General features: G+C 35.0%; 1 protein-coding gene across 5 annotated transcripts in view; it reads left to right on the forward strand.

Moving 5' to 3' along the window:
• Positions 1–22,976, forward strand: part of IBTK (inhibitor of Bruton tyrosine kinase) — a 93,357-nt gene that overhangs the window by 32,201 nt on the left and 38,180 nt on the right. For 4 of the 5 annotated variants that reach the window (XM_033428558.2, XM_033428556.2, XM_033428555.2 and 1 more), the window contains exons 12-19: positions 313–912; positions 1,866–1,952; positions 2,784–2,866; positions 2,946–2,983; positions 3,419–3,515; positions 11,658–11,759; positions 13,941–14,058; positions 17,461–17,521. In XM_033428558.2, coding sequence (XP_033284449.1) covers positions 313–912; positions 1,866–1,952; positions 2,784–2,866; positions 2,946–2,983; positions 3,419–3,515; positions 11,658–11,759; positions 13,941–14,058; positions 17,461–17,521 — 1,186 coding nt within the window. The remainder of the gene's footprint in view (positions 1–312; positions 913–1,865; positions 1,953–2,783; positions 2,867–2,945; positions 2,984–3,418; positions 3,516–11,657; positions 11,760–13,940; positions 14,059–17,460; positions 17,522–22,976) is intronic. The other variant, XM_033428561.2, reaches the window with a different exon arrangement.

Genomic DNA, 22,976 nt, shown 5'->3' on the forward strand with positions numbered 1-22,976 from the left:
AATTTCTGTGAAACAGTCGTTCAAATTTATATTCTAGTGTTTCCTTGTAGAAAGAAAACAATGCTTTCAAAGGAACACTTAATTCTTGTCATTTTAGTTTAGGGGAAAAAATATGTAAAGGAATAGAAAATACTTAAAGGGTGATACAGTATCAAAGACTGTGAGCAATATTCTTACGTTATTGGAAGTGCTAAATTTAAAATTTTCTAAGTTTAATAAATAAAAAATTACACTTTAAAAGGAGAGTTGGCTAGGGATGCTTTCTTTTTTTCATTTTCTGGAAAGTAAAAATAATTTTTGTTTCATTTCTAGCCTTTATGAAATTCCAGCTGTGTCCTCATCATCCTTTTTTGAAGAGTTTGGCAAACTGTTGAGGGAAACGGATGAAATGGACAACATCCATGATGTGACATTTCAAGTTGGCAATAGAATCTTCCCTGCACATAAATATATTTTGGCAGTGCGTTCTGACTTTTTCCAGAAATTGTTTCTTTCAGATGGTACTACTTTAGACTTTATAGATGTTTACCGGAAAGATGAAGATTCTGCAGGGTGCCATCTCTTTGTGGTAGAGAAGGTTCATCCTGACTTGTTTGAATACCTTTTACAATTTATATACACAGATACTTGTGACTTTTTAACTCATGGCTTCAAACCAAGAATAAATTCAAACAAAAAACCAGAAGAATATCAGAGCACTCCGAATTGTCATTTGAATAAAATGAATTCCCATGAAGATAATCAGAAGTCAGCATTTGAAGTTTACAAAAGTAATCAAGCTCATACAATTAGTGAAAAGCAGAAAAGCAAAAACAAATCTTTCAAAAAAGTAAAAAGTGTTGGGGAAGATGATCCTGTAAAAATGTTGCAAAATGTTGCAAAGAAACTTGGTTTCAATAATTTGAGTAGTAGGTATGACTCCTCCTTAATATCTGTTCATGTACCTCATATGTCCTCCTTTTAGAAATTCTTTGTTTTTTTTTTGTTTTTTTTTGTTTTTTTTGCTTTGATTTACTGCTGCTACTGCTCTTGCTTCTGTTCTTGGACCTGCTTCTCCTCCTCCCCTCCCTTCCCCCCATTCCCTCCTCATCTTCCTTCTCTTATTTCTCTTTCCCTCAGTCTCCGTCTCCATTTCCTTTTCTCTCCACCTCCCCTTTATTTTTTGGATTTGTATCTTTCTTTTCATGGACCCCTTTCTCCATTTTCTGTGAAAGCTATCTCTGGGATTCCCTGGATTAAAACATTAAAGGATAGGAAGGCTGTTAGTCTGTTTGAACTCTCAATGGTGTTTGTATAACAGGGATCTGGAGTGGCAGACAGTGTGGTATTCTGGAAAGAGTACTGTCTTTGGAGTTATAAAGAACTATACATGCCTCTTAGCTCTACTGTGACTAGGTAGGGCAAATTTCTTATTTCCTTGAACCTCAGTTTCTCAGTATATAAAAGGGGACGGATAATATTGACCTAATATTGTTGGTGTAGTTTGGTCATATAACATGTATAAAGTGCCTAATACAGTATTTGTCGTCTTATATTATATACCAGATTTTTTGGAATTCTCTGTTTTTAAGGTATTTATATTGCCAGTGGCAGTATAACCTTAGTTGTGGGGCAAGAGCAAGGGAGGGTAGTATATCATGTTTTCTAATTGCAAACAGTGAAGGGCTTTATGCATAATGATGTTTAATATATTTTTAATATTAAGTATGATATTTCTTTATCACAGAATGGGGGTTAGTTGAGATACTCTTCCAGGTGATACAGATTATATAATTATGTTCAGATGTGGGCCAATTTGTTGGATTTTTGTTGTTCGTTTTGGTAGGGGAATATATTCACCAGTTGTTAATTTTTATCCTTGATAGGTTAGATGGAGTCCGATTTGAGAATGAAGAAATTAATGTCATTGCCAAGAAAACTGGTAATAAACCAAAGCTAAGTCAGAGAAAATGGTAAGTTAGGAAATGAAGATAAACTTTTCATCCCTAGATTTTGAGACCTAAGTGTGGAAATAGAGCTCTTTTTACTCATATGTGAAGCAAAATGTGTATGTGAATACCCTCTTACCTTTATTAGTCTTCTTTATTTCTGGAAATGTTAGAGAGCTGTTGAGGCAAATGGATGAAAGTATTAACTGCTCAATAAGACATTGATACAGTTCATTTTTTTCTGATTACTTTCTAATAAAGAAAGGAATTAAAAAAATTTTTTGACCTGAATTTTGTATTTTTTTATAAGTAGGTAATGATGTTAACCCAAAAACCAGTATAATTATGACTCGTCAGCATTATGAAGATTATTTCCTTTAGTATAATCTTTTTCCGTAATAGATATGCTATTCTAAATATGTTTATTATTAAAAGTTTTTGTTTTTAGGTATGTGTACTTGGTAGGTGAAAAGTCTTGGAGAAAAAAAAACTGTGGCGGTATCTAGACTGTGCTTAGCACAGAATAGGTTGTACAAATAAGTGAATTAAAGACCTTTGACTATGATGTTACTTATTACACCGGGCCTGTATTGAAAAAGGAAAATAAAAAGCAAGACTTCTTTGAATATTTATCTGTATTCAGTTCCCTTTACAAATATTATCTTTATTGTAAGGCCTTATTATCTTCCCTAAAGTGGAAGGAGATGAAGTACTTTATATGTATACCCTCAAGTTGTATATTCTCTGCCACCTTTAATTGGGAGAAAATCAAATGTTAAATCCTATAATGGATTTTCTTATTTGCTGAATATGTAAAGAAATTGCTCTTCAATTAAACTTTTTTTTTGTTTCCAGTTCTTATTTATGTGATGTGACCATGAAATCAGTGGATGGAAAGGAATTTCCTTGTCATAAATGCGTTCTTTGTGCTAGACTTGGTAGGTACACTTTTGTTAGTTGCTAATTTATTTGTTTTGGTATTGTTTCACTATTCTTACTCAATTGTTTTTCTTTCAGAATATTTTCATAGTATGCTGAGTAGCTCATGGATTGAGGTAAGATTTAAATAGAACACATAGACTGGTAGTTATACTTTTGGGAAATTATATGCTAAAGAAAGTAAAAAATATTTTAACTCAGTTTTTGCTTTGTATTCGACTTTATTTATGCATAAGTCTGCTGGAAAATAGCAACATTCCAAAATGAAAATTGTTGCAAAAAAGTTACTTAAATTAAGTTAAATTCTCCACTATTATTTGGACTTGTATTTGGAATACCAGTTTGTTTCTTTTTTTCTCAATTTTTCTTGATTCTTTTTCATGCTACAAGGCATTTAAAAATTAAATGTATCTCATTTTAGCTTTGCGTTTTATAAATGTTATGTTGTTTTGCATTTGATGTGATTCCTGTTAAAAGTTTTTCATACCAGTAACCTCAGTCAGATTGTAGTAGTATTTTGTAGTTTAATTATTTTATTTTATTTTATTTAGGCTTCCAGTTGTGCAGCTCTGGAAATGCCAATACATTCTGACATACTGAAAGTTATTTTGGACTACCTCTATACTGATGAAGCTGTGGTGATAAAAGGTATTAATAAGAGTTAAGACATTTCAGATATTTAAGATACAGTTAAAAATGATAAAGTCACGTGAATCTTAATATCTACTCTAATTGAAATAAGCCGTCAACAGAGGCTTAAATTTAAAATAAGCAAATAGGGATGATTACTAATAGTAAAGGAATGGAAAAGAAAATTTTCATTACCTATGTGAATATATAAGACTTATTAATATTGGTTGAGATTAGATTTAACATTTCCATACCCAGCTACTTATATGATTAAGATGAGGACTTGACAGCAGGGAGTAGAGTTTTGACAGTCTACAAAAGTTCTTTCTTGCCTGTTTTTCCCCTGTGTGAACATACCTGAAGTAAAATAAATAGACTAATAATTGAACCGAAATTTATAAAGACAGTTCATTTGTATACTTTGTCAGGCAACACACCCATGTTTTATTTACCAGGTGTCTTTAGTCATAGAGTGGTATGCTTTTGTGTTCTGTGTATGTCGATACCACATTTTCTTTATCCATTTGTCGATGGACATTTAGGCTGTTTCTATATTTTAACTATTGTGAATAATGCTGCAGTGAACTTGGAAATGCATGTATATCTTCAAAATCCTGATTTCAGTTCCTTTGGCTAAATACTCAGAAGTGGGATTGCTGTATCATATGGTAGTCCTATTTTTAATTTTTTGAGGAGCCTCCATACTGTTCTCCATAGTGGCTACACCAATTTACACTCCCACCAACACTGCACAAGGGTTCCCTTTTCTCCCCATCTTCATCAACACCTGTTATCTTGGTTTTTCTTGATAATAGCCTTCCTAACAGGTATAAGGTGACATCTCACTGTGGTTTTGATTTTCATTTCCTTGATAAATAATGACATTGAGCTCCTTCTCATTTACCTGTTGGCCATTTGTATGTTTTATTTGGACATGTCTATTAAGGTCTTTTGCCCATTAAAAAAATTTTTTTTATGTTTTTAAAAAATTTTTGTATTGTATTGGACTATAGTTTCAGGTGTACAGCAAAGTGAATCAGTTATACATGTACATGTATCTATTCTTTTTCAAATTCTTTTCCCATTTAGGTTATTACAGAATATTGAGCAGAGTTCCCTGTGCTATATGTAGGTCCTTGTTTGTTATCTATGTTAAACACAGTAGTGTGTATATGTTAATCCTAAACTCCCAATTTATCCCTCCACACACCTTTCCCCTTTGGTAACCATAAGTTTGTTTTCTAAGTCTGTAATTTTTTTTTTTTTTTTGCTATTGTATTTTTAGGAGTTCCTTATATATTCTGGATGTTAATCTCTTATCAGTTATGGTTTGCAAATATTTTCTCCCATTCCAAAGTTGCCTTTTTATTTTGTTGACTGCTTTGCTGTGCTTTTGGTTTCATGTAATACCACTTGTTTATTTTTGCTTTTTGTTTCATGTGGTTTGGTGTCACATCTAAAAAATTATTGCCAAGACCAATGTTTGGGAGCTTTTCCCCTTTTTTCTTCTAGGAGTTTTATAGTTTCAGGTCTTAGATTCAAGTCTTTAATCCACTTTGAGTTGATTTTTATGTTATGGTGTAAGATGTGGGTCCAGTTTCATTGTTTTGCACGTGGATATTAAGTTTTTCTAATACCCTTTAGTGAAGTGACTGTCCTTTCCCCATTTTGTATTCTTGACACCCTTGTCAAAGATTAATTGGCTGTATATATGAGGGTTTATTTCTGGGCTCTGTATTATGTCTCATTGGTCTACATGTCTGTTTTAATGGCAGTACGTTACAGTGTTGATTACTGTAGCTTTGTAATAGAATTTGGAAATCAGGAAATGTGATGCCTCCAGCTTTGTTGTACTTTTTCAGTAGTGCTTTGGCTATTTACGGTCTTTATGGTTCCGTATGAATTTTAGGATTACTTTTTCTACTTCTGTGAAAGATGCCATTGGAATTTTTATGGGATTTCATTGAATATGTAGATTGCTTTGGGTAGAATGGGCATTTTAACAATATCAATTATTCCAGTCCATGAACATGGGATATCTTTCCATTTATTTGTACCTTCTTTAATTTCTTGTCTCAGTGTTTCATAGCTTTTGGTGTGCAGATCTTTCACCTCCTTGGTTCAGTTTATTCCTGAGTCTTTTATTCTTTGTGATGCGATTGTGCATGGCATTGTTTCCTTAATTTCTCTTTCTGTTAGCTCATTGTTAGCATATAGAAATGCAACAGGTTTTTGTGTATTGATTTTGTACCCTGCAACTTTATTCTTTCTTTATTTTTAAGAGTATTTTGGTGGCGTCTTCAGGGTTTTCTATGTATACTGTCATGTCATCTGCAAACAATGGCAGTTTACTTCTTCTTATTCAATTTGGATTCCTTCTGTTTCTTGTCTCATTGCTGTGGCTAGGACTTCCAGTACTGTGTTGAATAAACATGGCGAGGGTGTGCATCCTTGTCTTGTTCCTGATCTTAGGTGAAAGCTTTCAGGTTTTTACTGTTGAATATGATGTTAGCTTTAGGCTTGTCATATATGGCCTTTATTGTGTTGAGGTACATTCCTTATATACCTAATTTCTTAAGAGTTTTTATTATGAATGCATGTTGAATTTTGTCATATTCATTTTTTGCAGCTATTGAGATGATCGTATGATTTTTAGCCTATGTTCTGTTAACGTCGTGTATCGTGTTTATTGATTTGCACATGTTGAACTATCCTTGCATCACAGGTGTAAATCCCACTCGATCATGGTGTATGATCCTTTTAATATGTTGTTTAATTTGGTTTACTGGTATTTTATTGAGGATATTTATATGTATGTTAATCAGGGATATTCTGTAATTTTCTTTTATTGTAGTGAACTTGTCTGCCTTTGGTATCAGGATAATGCTGGCCTCATAAAATGAGTTTGGAAGTTTTCCCTCCTATTCAATTTTTGGTATGAGTTTAAGAAGGATTGACGTGAATGTTTCTTTAAATATTTGATAGAATTCACCTGTGAAGCTTTCTAGTTTTGGGCTTTACTTATTTTGGAGACTTCTAATTATTGATTCAATCTCCTTACTGTGTTATTGGTCTGTTCACATTTTCTCTCTCTTCATGATTCAGTTTTGGTATGTTTCTAGGAACTGACCCATTTCTTCTAGATTATCCAGTTCATTAGCATATAGTTCATAGTAGTATCTTATGATCGTTTGTATTTCTGCGATATCACTGGTAATGTTTCCTCTTTCATTTACAATTATTTATTTGAGTCTTTTTTCTTAGTCTACTTAAGGGTGTGTTAATTTTGTTTATCTTTTCAAATAACCAACTCTTAGTTTAATTGGTCCTTTCTATTGTTTTAGTAGTGTCTGGTTCATTGATTCCTGCTCTATCTATATTATTTCTTTTCTCCTCCTAACTTTGGGCTCTGTTTTTCTTTTTATAGTTCTTTGTTGTGTAAAAACCTTAAGGTTGTTCTTTTGCAATCTTTCTTTTTAAGGCATTTATCAGTATAAACGTGTTTCTTAGAACTTCTTTTGTTTAATCCTATAAGTTTTGATACGTTGTGTTTCCCATTTTCCTTTGTCTCAAGATATTTTTTTGCTTTCTCTTTGATTTCTTCTTTGACATATTGGTTGTTCAGGACTGTATTGTTTAATTTCTACATATTTGTGAATTTTCCAGTTTTCCTCCTGTTTTTCTGATTTTATACCATTGTGGTTGGTAGAGAAGATACTTGGTGTGATTTCAGTCTTCTTAAATTGTTAAGACTTGTTCTGTGGCCTCACATATCATCTGTTTTGTAGAATGTTTTGCATACACTTGAGAAGAATGTGTATTTTGCTGTTGTTGGATGGAATGTTCTCTATATGTCTGTTAGGGCCATTTGGCGTATATTGTTGGGCAGGTCTGCTATTTCCTTATTGATTTTCTGTGTGGATTATCTATTCCTATTGAATATGGAGTATTGAAGTCCTCTATTGTTTTACTGATGTCTATTTCTGCCTTCAGCTCTTTTACTGTTTCCTTTATATATTTAGGTGCTTCAACTGTATGCCTCTAACAATTGTTATATCTTATTGATGTATTGACCCCTTTGTCATTATATACTGACCTCTTTGTCTCATGTGACTGTTTTTGACTTAAAGCCTATTTTGTGTGATACAAGTATGCCTATCCCCCCCATTACCATTTGCATTGAGTATATGTTTTCATCCTGTCACTTTCAGCCTATGTGTGTCCTTAAAGTTAAAGTAATTTTTTTGTAGGCAGCATATAGTTGTACCTTGTTTTTTAATCTATTCAACTACTTTGCTTTTGACTGGAGAATTTAATCCATTTACATTTAAAGTAATTATTGGTAGGTAAGGATGTACTTCTGGAATTTTGTCAGTTGTCTTCTGACTGTTTTGCAGTTTCTTTGTTCCCTTCTTCCTCTTGTGTGTGCTGTCTTCCTTTGTAATTTAATGATTTTTTGGTAGCGGTATGCTTTGTGTTTCTACTGTAGGTTTTCTACTGTAGGTTTGTGTTTCTACTGTAGGTTTTTGCTTTCTGGTTACCATGAGGCTTACATGTAATAATATTTTATAATTACAACAGTCTGTTTTAAACTAACCACAACTTTTTTTCTTTTTCTTTTTTTTTAAATTGATGTTTGGTTGATTTACAATATTAGTTTCAGGTGTATAGCATAGTGGCTGAATATTTTTATTGATTATACTCCACTTAAAGTTGTTACAAAATAATGTCGGTATTTCTGTGTGCTGTACACTACATATATCCTTGTTGCTTATTTATTTTATACATAGTAGTTTCTAACTCTTAATCCCATAAACCTATCTTGCCCCCTCCCCCTCCCCTCTCCCCACTGGTAACAACTGCTTTTGTTCTCTATATCTGTGCATCTGTTTTTGTTTTGTTATATACATCTGTGTTATTTTTTTTTAGATTCCAGGATTCCACATATAATAACATGAAGTATTTATCTCTCTCTGACTTATTTCATTAAGCACAATACTCTCTAGGTCCATTGATGCAAATGGCAGAATTTCATTCATTTTTTGTGGCTGAGTAATATTCCACTGTATGTGAGATATACACACACACACACCCCCCACATCTTTATCCATTTGTCTATTGATGGGTACTGGGGTTGCTCCCTATCTTGGTTGTTATTCACAGCTGAACTTTGATTCCATACAAATCCTCTTCACTTTTACTTTTCTCCCCCTCTGCATTATTTCTTCAGATATTCTTTATGTCTGTTCTTTTTTCCTTCTGGGACTCCCATAAATATCTATCTAGGCTGGATAGTGTTCCATAGGTCTCTTATACTCAGTGTATTTTTTATTCATTCTTGTTTTTCTTTCTGTTCCTCTGATTGGATAATCTCAATTGATGTACAGTTTCTGTCCTCATTGATAGTCTTAATTTCATGAGATATTATTCTTATACTTTCTTTTAGATTTTTAAGCATGATTTTTTTAGTTCTTTGAACATATTCAAAATAATTGATTTAAAGTCTGTAATATGTAATGGCTCAGCACCTTAGCATTCTCAGGGACAGATTCTCTTGGCCACTTTTTTTCTGTATATAGACCATATATTTACATCCCTCTTTTCATTTTTTCTAATTTTTTGTTGAGAACTGGACATATCTAAATAATATCATGTAGCAACTCTTGAAATCAGATTTTCCTCCTTCCCCAGGGATTGTTGTGTTTGCTGTTTGTTTAGTGACTTATTGGAACTAATTCTGTAAAATTGGTATTCTTCGTCATATATGACCACTGAGGTCTCTGCTTGGTCAGCTTAGTGGTCAGCTACTAATTAGACAGAATTTTCCTTAATTGCCTAAGCCAGTAAATCTCCCAGCCTGTGCCTAGGGGCTCTTTGTGTGTATGGCGGCCTGGCTTCAGTTCTTAGCTGGGCAGTTTACAACTGTGCCTTAGATTCATTTCCTGCCTTTGCGGTCTCAAGGTCATCCAGAAGTAAGAGTTTTGGGCCTTCTTAAATTTTTTCTGGGCATGTGCACAGCCCTCCACAGATGTATGACCTTCTAGGTTCATAGGAATATGTTAAAACTTTTCAAAACCCCTTATGGACACAGCTCATACTGCCATAACAGAATAACAGAGACTGAAATTTGTTATTCACAGTTCTGGAGGCGAATGTCTCAGGTCAGGGTCCAGCAGGGTTGGTTTCTGGTGAGGATTCTCTTCCTGGCTTGTACATGGCTGCCTTCTTGTTATGTCCTTACTTGACCTTTCCTCAGTGCTTGTGTGTGAGTGTGAGTGTGAGTGGAGAAAGAGAGAGTGAGAGAGTACACACACGCGCACACGTGGGCGTGCAAAGGGGATTAGTGGGGGGGGATGATGGATCTGTGATGTCTCTTTTTAGAAAGACACTAATCCTGTCAGATCAGGGCCCTACCTTATGACTGCATTTAACCTTAATTAGTTCCTTAGAGGCCCTGTCTCCAGATACAACCACACTGGAAATTATACCTTCAACATATGAATTTTCAGGGGACATAAACAGTCACAACAATATCTCTTTCCCTAGCTCTTCTTTTTAAGTTTTTTTAACCTGCTTCTTGCTTGCGCTATCCCTTATTTATTGTCTTGGGCAGCTTCAGTGTTAAGTAGTTGCTAATTGTTTTGAATAAATGCCCTCTTCTGAGGCTGTTCACACTGGGCAAGCTTTAAGGTCAAATAAACCCCTGCTAGCTGGGCTTCCAGGAAACTGCCAGACAGGTCAAATAATGACAGTTTCTTGATAATGTTGCTCCACAACTGTTCTGTCTCCTCCAGTGGATGTAGCTTCTCGTACCTGCCTGTGATTGCAGGATTGATGGTTTTCAAGACTACTGAGGAGGAGAGGCGAGGAGGAGAGGCGAGGAGAGGAGAGGAGGATCTAAGCAGGAGCAGCTAGTGTCCCAAAGCTTACTGTTCTTAAGATTCCGCAAAGTTCTTTGAGTCAGTGCTCCCTAGATTATTGCAAGCCTTTGGCTAATTTCTAGAACTCTAAAAAAGTTGATTTTTGATAATTTTTTGTAATATTCTCATTGCTTTTGTGGAGAAGAATTTTTGAAGTAGTTCTTAGTCTGCCATTTGCAATGACTTTACCTCTCCCTCATGTTTTAGAATGTTTTTTCTACTTTCATTTTTTCTTTTTTTTTTAAATGCATATATTTCATCTCTATTTTGAGGGCTTTTTGCTTTTTATTTATTTATTTATTTATTTTTGGCTGTGCCAGGTCTTAGCTGCAGCACGCAGGATCTTTTAGTTGTTGGCATGTGGACTTCTTAGTTGCGGCATGCAGACTTCTCAGTTGCGGTGTGTGGACTTTTAGTTGTGGCGTGTGAACTCTTAGTTGTGGCACGCATGTGGGATCTAGTTCCCCCACTGGGGATTGAACCTGGGCCCCCTGCATTGGGAGCACAGCGTCTTACCCACTGGACCACCAGGAAAGTCCCTCATTTTTTTCTTTTTAAACATTTTTTTTCTTCCTATGGTGGTGGGATTTTTTTTTTTTTTTTTCCTATTTATACTACTATTCTGGCAGTGATTCTAGCGTTGCTTAAGGTCATTAATAGTACACTGGATCAAGTTTATGTTAAATTAAGGAACTTCTATAATTTTTTTTAAAAGTACTCTTAGGTGACCAATTTTGTTTTAAATAAGGAAGCCTAAGAGCATTATTCACCTCTCCCTTCGTCCTTCCCTGCCCCCTCTACCCCCTGTATGTATATATATGTTTTAACATATGTGTATCTATTTAACATATACCTGTATATTACCTTTAAGGATGAGATTTGACTTTCCCCTCTATTAGTTTGAGAAATGTTTGTCCAACAGCAATGGGAGATTTTAAACAAGTCAGGCATTCTAGTGGTTCTTTAGACTAAAAAAGATCTACTCAAGTTGCCCATTTTATGGTCCTAGTGTGAACCAGGGCATTTTGGGTGTGTTTTATTTTACAGCTTTCTACTGAAAAGACAGAAATATTTTGATGTTACTACTGTTTATCATACTTACCATTTCAACATTTAGAAAATAATCATCATAATTCTCTTGTTTGTAGTGTCTTAATTACTTGAACTTTTCCCCCTTAGGTATAATGTTTACAAAATAATAATAAAGAGTGACGCTTCTTTTTCTTTTCTTTTTTTTTAGAATCTCAAAATTTGGATTTTGTTTGTAGTGTTCTTGTGGTGGCTGATCAGCTTCTCATATCTCGATTGAAAGAGATTTGTGAAGTGGCATTAAGTGAAAAACGTGAGTTTTTGAATTGGAATCTTAGTGTGTTTTCAGGTTGATCCAGGATTTACTGTATTTTATTGACTTTCTGATGTAGTTTATGATAAAATACATGTTTTTGTATCATTAAAAATTCAAGACATTTAAACTATTTAAATATTTAAACTATTTAAACTATTAAAAATTCAAGACATTTAAACATTTAAACTATTAAACACATCCTTATTTTAGAGATGTTAATATGTGAAAACATGAACATCTTAGAATTGAAATACGTTAATTTTTTGGAAATGCCATAAAAGCTTGAATAATAAGGATGGCATGAAACTTATTTTGGAATCTGAAAGATGAGAGTTTGAAAGCAGAAATTTTTTACCCTTGCCCTGGTCTGTAAGTCTACACTTAGCTACCCTGCTATTTGCTGGAATTTTTATGTAACCATCCCATTAATATATTTATCAAAAACTTCTTTTCTCTCAAACTCTTATTTTTCTCTTTCTGTTCATTATTTCTGTTAATTGCATGGCTGTCATCCTAACACTCAACTTTGGAACCCAAAGTTAGTTTTTGTTATTTTGTTTTTATACCCAAATTGCAGCTGTCAAAATTGATTAATCTTAACTGTGTTGATCACATTTCCCCTACTTTTTTTTTTTTTTTTTTTTTTTGCGGTATGCGGGCCTCTCACTGTTGTGGCCTCTCCCGTTGCGGAGCACAGGCTCCGGACATGCATGCTCAGCGGCCATGGCTCACGGGCCCCGCTGCTCCGCAGCATGTGGGATCTTCCCAGACTGGGGCATGAACCCGTGTCCCCTGCATCGGCAGGCGGACTCTCAACCACTGCGCCACCAGGGAAGCCCTCCACTACCTTTTTATTCTCACTGTCACTATACTAGTTGAGATCACTGTTATCCATCCCTTCTGTGTAGTGTCATAGTAGTCTTTTAAGTCCTGTTTCTCTTTTCTAACTTCTTTAATCTTTCTGTAGGAAGGAGTTAATGTCTTCCCTCGTTCATATATTTTTAATCGCTTACTCTGGGATAAAGGTTAAATTTCCTCACCCTGATATAAAAGTTTCTTGGCTTTCTAATCTTATCTTTGTTCTTTTTCTTTGCCTCTTCAGGAAGTGTGAAGGGATTTCCTGTCAAATTTTTCTAATTTGTACTTCTAATAGTTTGTCTTAGCTCTAGAGTCTTATTTACTCACTTTTCTTGAGCTCTGTGGATTATCTTCTCCTTGAACAACTCTAAAGTTTTTGTATGATCCAGTTTTATTTCTGTGAAATGGGAGAATTTGGGTTCATCATTAGTTGAAACATTAGGTTAGTCAAGAGTGAGGCAGCGATCATTATTGTCTGCATATTGTCTGCATATAACTTTTGACTGAGTTATAAGGGAGAAAGAACAAAGAAGTGGAGGAAGCCAGGTGTAGAAAATAGTTGTGTTCCTCTGTTGGCTGGGACTCAGAGTAAGTAAGAAAAAGAATGGAGGGGTTTGGGAAGCCCAGGTTACATGCTAGGTAAATAGAATATTCTGGGACAGTCTCTAGCAAAACACACTTCATATATAAAGTTAACAAGGATTGTAACAAAATCTAGCATGTTTTGTACAGTATGCCAGATTCTGCACTGGCATGAACTATAATATGGTAAGATTTAAATGTACTTATTTTCTAAATATATAGTATTTGTATGTGTTTATATATGTAAATATACCCACGTAAAGTCTGATAGACGACTCAACATAAATATATTTTGTAGAATGATTTCATCAATTTCTCCTACTCCTAAGTATACTTTGTTAGTTTTATAGGAGAATGACTATTCTGTGCTATATAAATGAAAAGGAATGTTGTTTATCAGTGAAAGTTAAAAATATTCTGAAAAGGTTAGGTAGAAGATTGTCAATTCTTATATGTTTGCTTTTTAGATGACACTATAATGCACCTTCTGTATTTTCTTTTGCTTAAAATTTTACGTGTGCTTATAGTTCCTCTGAACAAGTCATTTAAAATTACTTTGGCATATTGGGATGGAAAATGAGTTGTATATTTGCCCTAGTATAACTTATTTTTGGCAAGACACTACTTTCAATTTTCCTTCTTCTAAATGTTCAAACCTGACAACTTGAGAAATAAGTATATTTCATTTGCTGTAGTAACATGCCTTTCATCTCATTTCGCATATCTTTTCCTTTGTAGTTACCCTTAAGAATGCTGCTATGCTACTGGAATTCGCAGCAATGTATAATGCTGAACAGTTGAAACTATCTTGTTTACAATTTATAGGACTGAATATGGCAGCTTTACTTGAAGCAAGGTAGGTTAGATATATACAGACTGTTGCAAAAGCACTTATTTATATATAATAACAAATATATTAGTAATTTAAAAGTGAATGATAAATCCCAGCTTTGTAGAAAAAGTGAAAATGTAAGGGGATTTAATCATTCCATCAGTATTTGGATGCTTAATATATGCCAGCCATTGCTAAGATACTACCGGGAACAAATAAAGACAATATCCTTGCCCTCAGTGGTGCTTACATGCTGGTTGGAAGGTTGTGGGACAATATTATCACAAGTATATTTGTATATGTTTTCATATCTCTTTGCTTGTTTAGGCTAATTTGTAACTATGTAGTTTTTACCTTGGCTTTTAGAAAGTATCTGTAATACTAATTAAGCCAGCACTTAATTACTTCACATATCATGCAAACAGTTTGTTATTGGTTGATTTCTGTTTTTGTATTTATTCCCTTTTAAGATATTTCCTATACTACATATTGATTCTTTGGTCAAACTTAGGCTGCAGCAGATGGCCTGAAAAAATTTAGTTGGTCTAGTTTATGGCAAGCTGATTTGTGTGTTGAAGCTTTCATGGTAATGAAATTTTTCTTACGAAAAATGACACACTTTACGTGAAAAAAATCAGCTAAGTATATGTATCCTGTTTTATAAGCTAATATTTCATGCTATATTGATGTTTACCTGGATGGAAAGAATTTGATAAATGCTAATGATTTAGGAGTCATAGACATTTTAGAATTAGAGGAATCTTGGGAAATTTAATCCCATTGTTTTCAACTATTTTAGCAGTGGAAATTTTTTTTTTTTTTTTTTTTTTTTGTGTGGTATGCGGGCCTCTCACTGTTGTGGCCTCTCCTGTTGCGGAGCACCGGCTCCAGACGCGCAGGCTCAGCAGCCGTGGCTCACGGGCCTAGCCGCTTCGCGGCATGTGGGATCTTCCCGGACCGGGGCACGAACCCGTGTCCCCTGCATCGGCAGGCAGACTCTCAACCGCAGTGGAATTTTTTTAATGAAATAAATGTTACAGATTTATTTTTTAGCATAAAGTCACAATTTTACTATATTTACTCACTATAAAGTCAGTGATGAGAAAAGTAAGTCTTTTTGATCAGCACGGGAATTTCAGATTAGATTTCTTGGTGTCAGTTGCATTTTTAAAGTCGATGTCTAGTGTAATGCTGTATTTTGTTTTAACTGTAATAATAGCTAACACTGCCATAATAATAGTAATTAATAGTAATAACTAAAAATAGTACTACAATAATAGTTACATAGTAATAATGATAATTAATGGTATGTGCCAGGTGGCATTCTAAAAGTGTTGTATAGATTCACTTAATTTTCATGAAAACCTTACGAAGTAGATTCTGTTTATATCCTCAAATGAGGATGAGAAAACCCGTGAAACTTTTTTTGGCAAATAATCAAGAAAACCTTGATCCATATAATTAATTATAAATGGTAACAGTTTTTTGATAACTCACCTTTCAAAGTCAGGATGATGCTTAATGAAACTAATTCCAAAACATGTTTGAAATAAAAGTTTTCTACCATTTTTAAAAGGTGAATCACTGGGGCTTCCCTGGTGGTGTGGTGGTTGAGAGTCCGCCTGCCGATGCAGGGGACGTGGGTTCGTGCCCCGGTCCGGGAGGATCCCGCATGCCGCGGAGCGGCTGGGCCCGTGAGCCATGGCCGCTGAGCCTGCGCGTCCGGAGCTTGTGCTCCGCAGCGGGAGAGGCCATGACAGTGAGAGGCCCAAGTACAGCTAAAAAAAAAAAAAAAAAAAAAAAAAAAAAGGTGAATCACTAACAGATTCCTTAGTTGCCATTTAGGGTTCAATTTAGAGAAAATTCTTTTGGCTATTTAATGCTTTGTTATTTTGTGGAAAATGCTTTCCAAATGCAAATTAATATTATGGGATATTAGACAGTGTCATTTCAAAATGCCTCTGGTATTTCATTGTCAGAACCTGGCAGAGGTTTCAGAATACATTTATTTTTTTTGCTGACATTACATTAGTCATTCAAATCATAGTAATTTTTTCCCCTTGCATTGCCAAATTAACTCGTTTAATTTGTCAGAAAAGAATCAACCACAGTGTGAAACAAGCCAAATCTATCTAAAATACGATATTGGAGGATGATGTGTCACATTACTATTGTTCCATTATTATGTTGTGACAAGTTTGTCAGCTGAACTGTTAAGGGAGGCACATGTGCTGTGGTGAATCATTTTACATGAGTAGACATTATAACTTGCATTAAAGCAAAGATTTGTTTAAATGTAACCATTCCTAGTCAAATATGTGTTTGCCAGAAGTGTAAATAAATATGCACAGAGATGTTAAGAAAACAGCTGCATCAAAATTGACGTAGCATCACAAGTTAATTCTCTTCAAAATGTTAGAAAACCAGTATGGTACAGATTTGAATATGGTTGCTTTGTATTTTAAAAATAGTTTGAAGTACATTTTAGAATGTAAACTTCGATTTAAATTTTACTGATGCCTCAAAGTACCTCTTTGGAACCTGAGAGTTCCTTAAAATCTCCTTTGACTGCAATTGAACTAGTCCAAATGTCGTTTTATTTTTTTAATTTTTAAATTTATTTTTATTTTGGGCTGCGTTGGGTCTTTGTTGCTATGTGCAGGCTTTCTCTAGTTGCGGCGAGCAGGGGCTACTCCTCGTTGTAGTGTGCGGGCTTCTCATTGCAGAGCATGGGCTCTAGGCTTGTGGGCTTCAGTAGTTGTGGCGTGTGGGCTCAGAAGTTGCAGCACGTGGGCCCTAGACTGTGCGGGCTTCAGTAGTTTTGGCTCGCAGGCTCTAGAGCGCAGGCTCAGTAGTTGTGGCGCACAGGCTTAGTTGCTCCGTGGCATGTGGGGTCTTCCCAGATCAGGGATCGAACCTGTGTCCCCTGCATTGGCAGGCGGATTCTTTACCACTGCGCCACCAGGGAAGTCCCCAAATGTCATTTTACACATGAAGATATTAAGGACTAGAGAGGGAAAGTGAGTTGCTCAAGGTCATGTAGGTAATTGGGAGCAGTGATAATCCTAGATAGAATTCAGGTACCTGATAGGCCATTGTTCTGTCAATATAGTACTCCTTCTGTAGTAAAGATTATATTTGTGGAAAATGAAAGTTGAATACTTGCTATTATGATAGAAAATATTTTTCTATCACCTATTTGTAAGAGTTACTTGAGTTTTATTCAGTATGTTTGTCTAATATGTTTGCTATTTATGTGAAATATATAACTATACGTACTTCCAAAAAGAATTTGTTGCAGCTGGCATATTAATTCTTTAAAAAAATATTCCTTACTCAACAATATAAAATGTCTCTGCATATTTGAAAGTCTTAATAGGTATTAAACTTGAGTGTTAAGATAGAATTTTATATCTTATTATTTAGGTCTCTTGATGTTTTAAGTGACGGTGTTTTGAAGGATCTTTCTGTGTTTTACCGAAAAATGGTAAGGTTTATGTTTTTGTCAATTACAGTATCAACTAAAGCAGTATATTTGGTCAGACTTCTCAATGGAACAATTTCCTAATGAATTCTGATTCATTAGGATCTTTTAAAAATGAGGACATAAGATTTCTTTACAAGCTCTACAGGGAAACACGATAATAAAAATTGAAGATATTTAATGATAAAATTAATATCTATTTAAATTTCTTTATAAATGAAAGTTATTGAATGCTTTGTGGTCTTTCGTTATTTATTTACTAAAGATCAGGACAGTGTAAAAATATGGATTTTAATGATTTTATTATTTTTATTGAGGTAACATTGATTTATAACACTACGTAAGTTTCATGTGTACATTGTTATGTTTCTACTTCTGTATACCCTGCAGCTTCCTCCCTACCAAAAATTTAACTTCCATCTGTCAGCATATAGTTGATCCCCTTTATCTATTTCACTCCCCCACTCCTCTTCTCCCTCTGGTAACTACTACTCTATTCTCTGTATCCATGTGTTTGGGTTTTTTTTTGTTTGTTCAGTAAATTTATTTTGTTTTTGTTTGTTTATTAGTGTTTTATGTTCCATCTATGAGTGAAATCATACAGTATTTGTCTTTCTCCATCTGACTTACTTCACTTAGCATAATATCCTCATGGTCCATCTGTGTTGTTGAAAATGGCAAAAAAGATTTCATCTTTTTTCATGGCTGAGTAGTATTCCATTGTGTGTGTGTGTGTGTGTGTGCGCGTGCGCGCATTTATATACATACACATATACTACATTTTCTTTATCCATTCATCCCTTGATGGGCACTTAGGTGGTTTCCATATATTGGCTATTGCAAATAATGCTGCAGTGAACATAGGGGAGCATATATCTTTTCAAATAAGTGTTTTTGTATTCTTTGGATGAGTACCCAGAAATGGGATAGCTGGGTATCTTATGGTAGTCTATTCTTAATTTTTTTAGGAATCTCCATACTGTCATTGGTGTAGTGACTGCACCAATTCACAGTCTCACCAACAGTGTATGAGGGTTCTCTTTTCTCCACATCCTTGCCAACACATGGTATTTCTTGTCATTTTGACCCTAGCCATTCTGACAGGTGTACAGTGATATCTCAGTGTGGTTCTGATTTGCATATCCCTGATAATTAGTGATGCTGAACATCTTTTCATCTGTCTGTTTGCCATCTATATGTCTTCTTTGAAAAAATATGTATTCAACTCCTCTGTCCGTTTTTTAATCAGGTAATTTTGTTGTTGTTGAGTTGTATGAGTTATTTTAGGGCATATGATTTACAAATATCTCCTCCCATTTGGCAGGTTGTCTTTTTGTTTTATTGATGGTTTCCTGTGCTGTGCAGAAGCTTTTTAGTTTGGTGTAATCCCATTTATTTTTGCTTTTGTTTTCATTGACTGAGGAGGCATATTTTAAAAGATACTGCTATGACTGATATCAAAGAGTATACCACCTGTGTTTTCTTTCAGGAGTTTTATGGTTTCAGGTCTTACACTCAAGCCTTTAATCTACTTTGACTTAATTTTTGTGTATATTGTGAAATAATGGTCTAATTTAATTATTTGGCATGTGGCTGTCCAGTTTTCCCAGCACTATTTATTGAAGAGACTGTCCCTTCTCCATTGTGTATTCTTTGCTCCTTTGTTGTAAATTAATTGTCCGTGTGTGCAAGTGTTTAGTCCTGGGCTTTCAATTCTGTTTAGAAATCTTTGCATCTGTTTTTCTGCCAATATCATGCCGTTTTGACTACAGTGGCTTTGTAATATAGTTTGAAATCAGGAAATATGATACCTCCAGCTTTGTTCTTTTTTCTCAGCATCGCTTTGACTATTCAGGGTCATTTGTGGTTCCATATAAATTTTAGAATTTTTTGTTCTATTTCTGTGAAAAATGTTTTTGGGATTTTGATAGGGATTGTATTGAATTAGATTGCTTTAGGTAATATGGACATTTTGATAATGTTAATTCTTCTAATCCTTGACCCTGGCACATCTTTCCATTTATTTGTGTCAGATTTCTGGTAGAATCTTTAGGGTTTTCTATGTATATAAAAATCATGCCATCTGCAGATAGTGACAGTTTTATGTCTTCTTTTCCAATTTGGATGTCTTTTATTTATTTTTTCTTGACTAATTGCTCTGGCTAACACTTCCAGTACTATGTTGAATAAGAGTGGTGAGATTGAGCATCCTTGTCTTATTCCTGATCTTAGAGGGATAGCTTTTACTACTTAACCATTGAGTATGTTAGCTGTGGGTTTGTCACATATCATCCCTTCTACACCATTCTCTTGAGAGTTTTTATCATAAATGGGTGTTGAATGTTGTCAAATGTTTTTTCTGCATCTTTTGAGATGATCGCATGATTTTTGTTCATTTTGTGGATGTGTTGTATCATGTTGATCAATTTGAGGATGTTGAACCATCCTTACATCCCTGGTATAAATCCCACTTGATCATGTTGTATGATCCTTTTGATGTATTTTTTAATTTGTTTTGCTAATATGTTGTTGAGGATTTTTGCAACTGGCAGCCATCAGAGATATTGGCCTGTGATTTTCTTTCTTTGTGTTGTCTTTGTCTGGTTTTGGTATCAGGGTGATATTGGCCTTGTAAAATGAGTTAGGAAGCATTCCCTCCTTTTCAGTTTTTTGGAATAGTTTTAGTATAGTTATTAAATCTTCTTTGAATATTGGTAGAATTCACCTGTGAAGCAATCTGGTCCTGGACCTACGTTTTTTGATTACTGTTTCAATCTCTGTACTAGTGATTGGTCTATTCAGATTTTCTATTCATGATTCAGCCCTGGAAGGTTGTATGATTCTAAGAATTTGTCCATTTCTTCTAGATTGTCCAGTTTTTGTATTCTCTTATACTCCTTTATATTTCTGTAAGTATCTATTTTTTTTTCTCTTTCATTTTTTATTTTATTTATCAGGGCTTCTCTTTTTTTTCTTAGTGAATCTAGCTAATGGTTTGTCAGTTTTGTTTATCTTTTCAAAGAACTGACTCTTAGTTTAGTTTGTCTTTTCAAAAAACCAATTCTTAGTTTCATTCATCTTTTCTTCTGTCTTCTCTGATCTTTATATTTCCTTCTTTCTACTGACTTCGGGCTTTGTTCTTCTTTTTCTAGTACCTTTAGGTGTAAGTTTTTCTTGTTTCTTGAGGTAAGCCTTTATTGCTACAAACTCTTAATACTGCTTTTGCTGTTTCCCATAGATTTTGGTATATTGTATTTTCATTTCCATTTGTCTTCAGGTAATTTTTTGTTTCTCCTTTGATTTCTTCAGTGACCCAATTGTTGTTCTGTAGCATATTGTTCATCTTTACATATCTGTCATTTTTCTAGTGTTCTTGTTCTTGATTTCTAGTTTCTCATACCATTGTGATCGGAAAAGATGTTTGATAGAATTTCAGTCTTCTTAAATCTATATTGAGACTTCTTTTGTGTCCCGATTTATGGCCTATCCTTGAGAATGTTCCATGAGCATTTGAGAAGAATGTGTGTTTTGCTGCATTGTTCTGTTTAAATCTGTTAAATATATCTGATCTAACGTTTCAGTTAAGGCCACTGTTTCCTTGTTGACTTTCTGTCTGGGTAATCTATCTGTTGATGTAAGTGGGGTGTTAAATGTCCCCTACAATTATTTTGTTGCTGTCAGTTCTCTCGCTTTGGGAATGTTAGTAATTGTTGTATATATTTTGGTGCTCTTATGTTAGGTACATATACATTAGTCACTTTTATGTGTTCTTGCTGAGTTGTCCTCTTTATAATTATATGCTGACCATTTTTTGTCTCTTGTTATCTTTTGGCTTGAAGTCTAATTTGTCTGGTATAAGGATGGCTACACTTGCTTTCTTTTGGCAGCCATTTGCTTAGAGTATCATCTTCCATCTCTTCACATTTAGCCTGTGTTTGTCTTCAGAGCTGAGGTGTGTCTCCTGGAGCAGCATTTGGTTGAGTCTTATGTTTTAATGCATCCAGCCACTCTGTCTTTTGATTGATGAATTCAGTCCATTTACATTCAGGGGGATTAGTGACAGATGAGGATGTAGTCCTGAAATTTTGTGTTTTGTTTTTTGGTTGCTTGATACCTCTGTGGTTTCTTTTTCCTGTGTTTCTGTCTGTTATTTTGGTTTGGAGGTTTTCTGTGGTATTTTTCTTAGTTTCTTCTTTTATTATGTTTCATGTCTCTGCTCTGTAACAAAGTTTTGTGGTTGCCCTGAGCTTTGTATAAAACGTCTCACAGATAAAATAGTCTTTTTTCTGCTGATAGTATGTTATCTTCATTTACCTGTATGAATTTTTTCATCCCCTTTTATGTTTTTGTTTTTTCACATTATTCCTTTTTTTTTCCACTTTTTTTTTTTAAACATCTTTATTGGGGTATAATTGCTTTACAATGGTGTGTTAGTTTCTGCTTTATAACAAAGTGAATCAGTTATACATGTACATACGTTCCCATATCTCTTCCCTCTTGCATCTCCCTCCCTCCCACCCTCCCTATCCCACCCCTCCAGGCGGTCACAAAGCACCAAGCTGATCTCCCTGTGCTATGCGGCTGCTTCCCACTAGCTATCTACCTTACGTTTGGTAGTGTATATATGTCCATGCCTCTCTCTCGCTTTGTCACAGCTCACCCTTCCCCCTCCCCATATCCTCAAGTCCGTTCTCTAGTAGGTCTGTGTGTTTATTCCTGTCTTACCCCTAGGTTCTTCATGACATTTTTTTTTCTTAAATTCCATATATAAAATGAATCTTTTTTGGGTTTTTTTTGCGGTACGCGGGCCTCTCACTGCTGTGGCCTCTCCCGCTGCGGAGCACAGGCTCTGGACGCGCAGGCTCAGCAGCCATGGCTCACGGGCCCAGCCGCTCCTCAGCATGTGGGATCTTCCTGGACCGGGGTATGAACCCGTGTCCCCTGCATCGGCAGGCAGACTCTCAACCACTGCACCACCAGGGAAGCCCTCACATTATCCCTTTTGATGTGAGTTTGCTACCAAACAGAAATAGCTTATAGTTATTTTCCTGCTTTCTTTTTTTCTCCTTTTAACCTTTATGCTCTCATAGAGTTGCAATTTTCTGGTTCTGTTTTATCATCTTGCTCAAAGTTTTGTATCCGTTTGTCTTTTTTGTTTCTGTTAGAAGTGCTGCTTTCAGCGTGTCTTGTTAGGCAGGTCTTGTGTTGATGAACTCTCTCAGCTTCTGTTTGAGAAAGTCTTTCTCTCTCCTTCATATTTGAACGATGTCTTTGCTGGATAGAGTATTCTAGTCTGACGGTTTTTATCTTTTAGTATTCTGAGATTGTCATTTCACTCTCTCCTGGCCTGTTGGGTTTCTGCTGAGACATCTGCTGCTAGCCTAGTGGAGGTTCCTTTGTAGGCCACCAGCCTTTTTTTTTTTTTTTAACTTTTTGGCCATGCCACGTGGCTTGCAGG

The sequence above is a fragment of the Orcinus orca genome, chromosome 12, assembly GCF_937001465.1.
Source record: "Orcinus orca chromosome 12, mOrcOrc1.1, whole genome shotgun sequence".
Lineage (NCBI taxonomy): Eukaryota > Metazoa > Chordata > Mammalia > Artiodactyla > Delphinidae > Orcinus > Orcinus orca.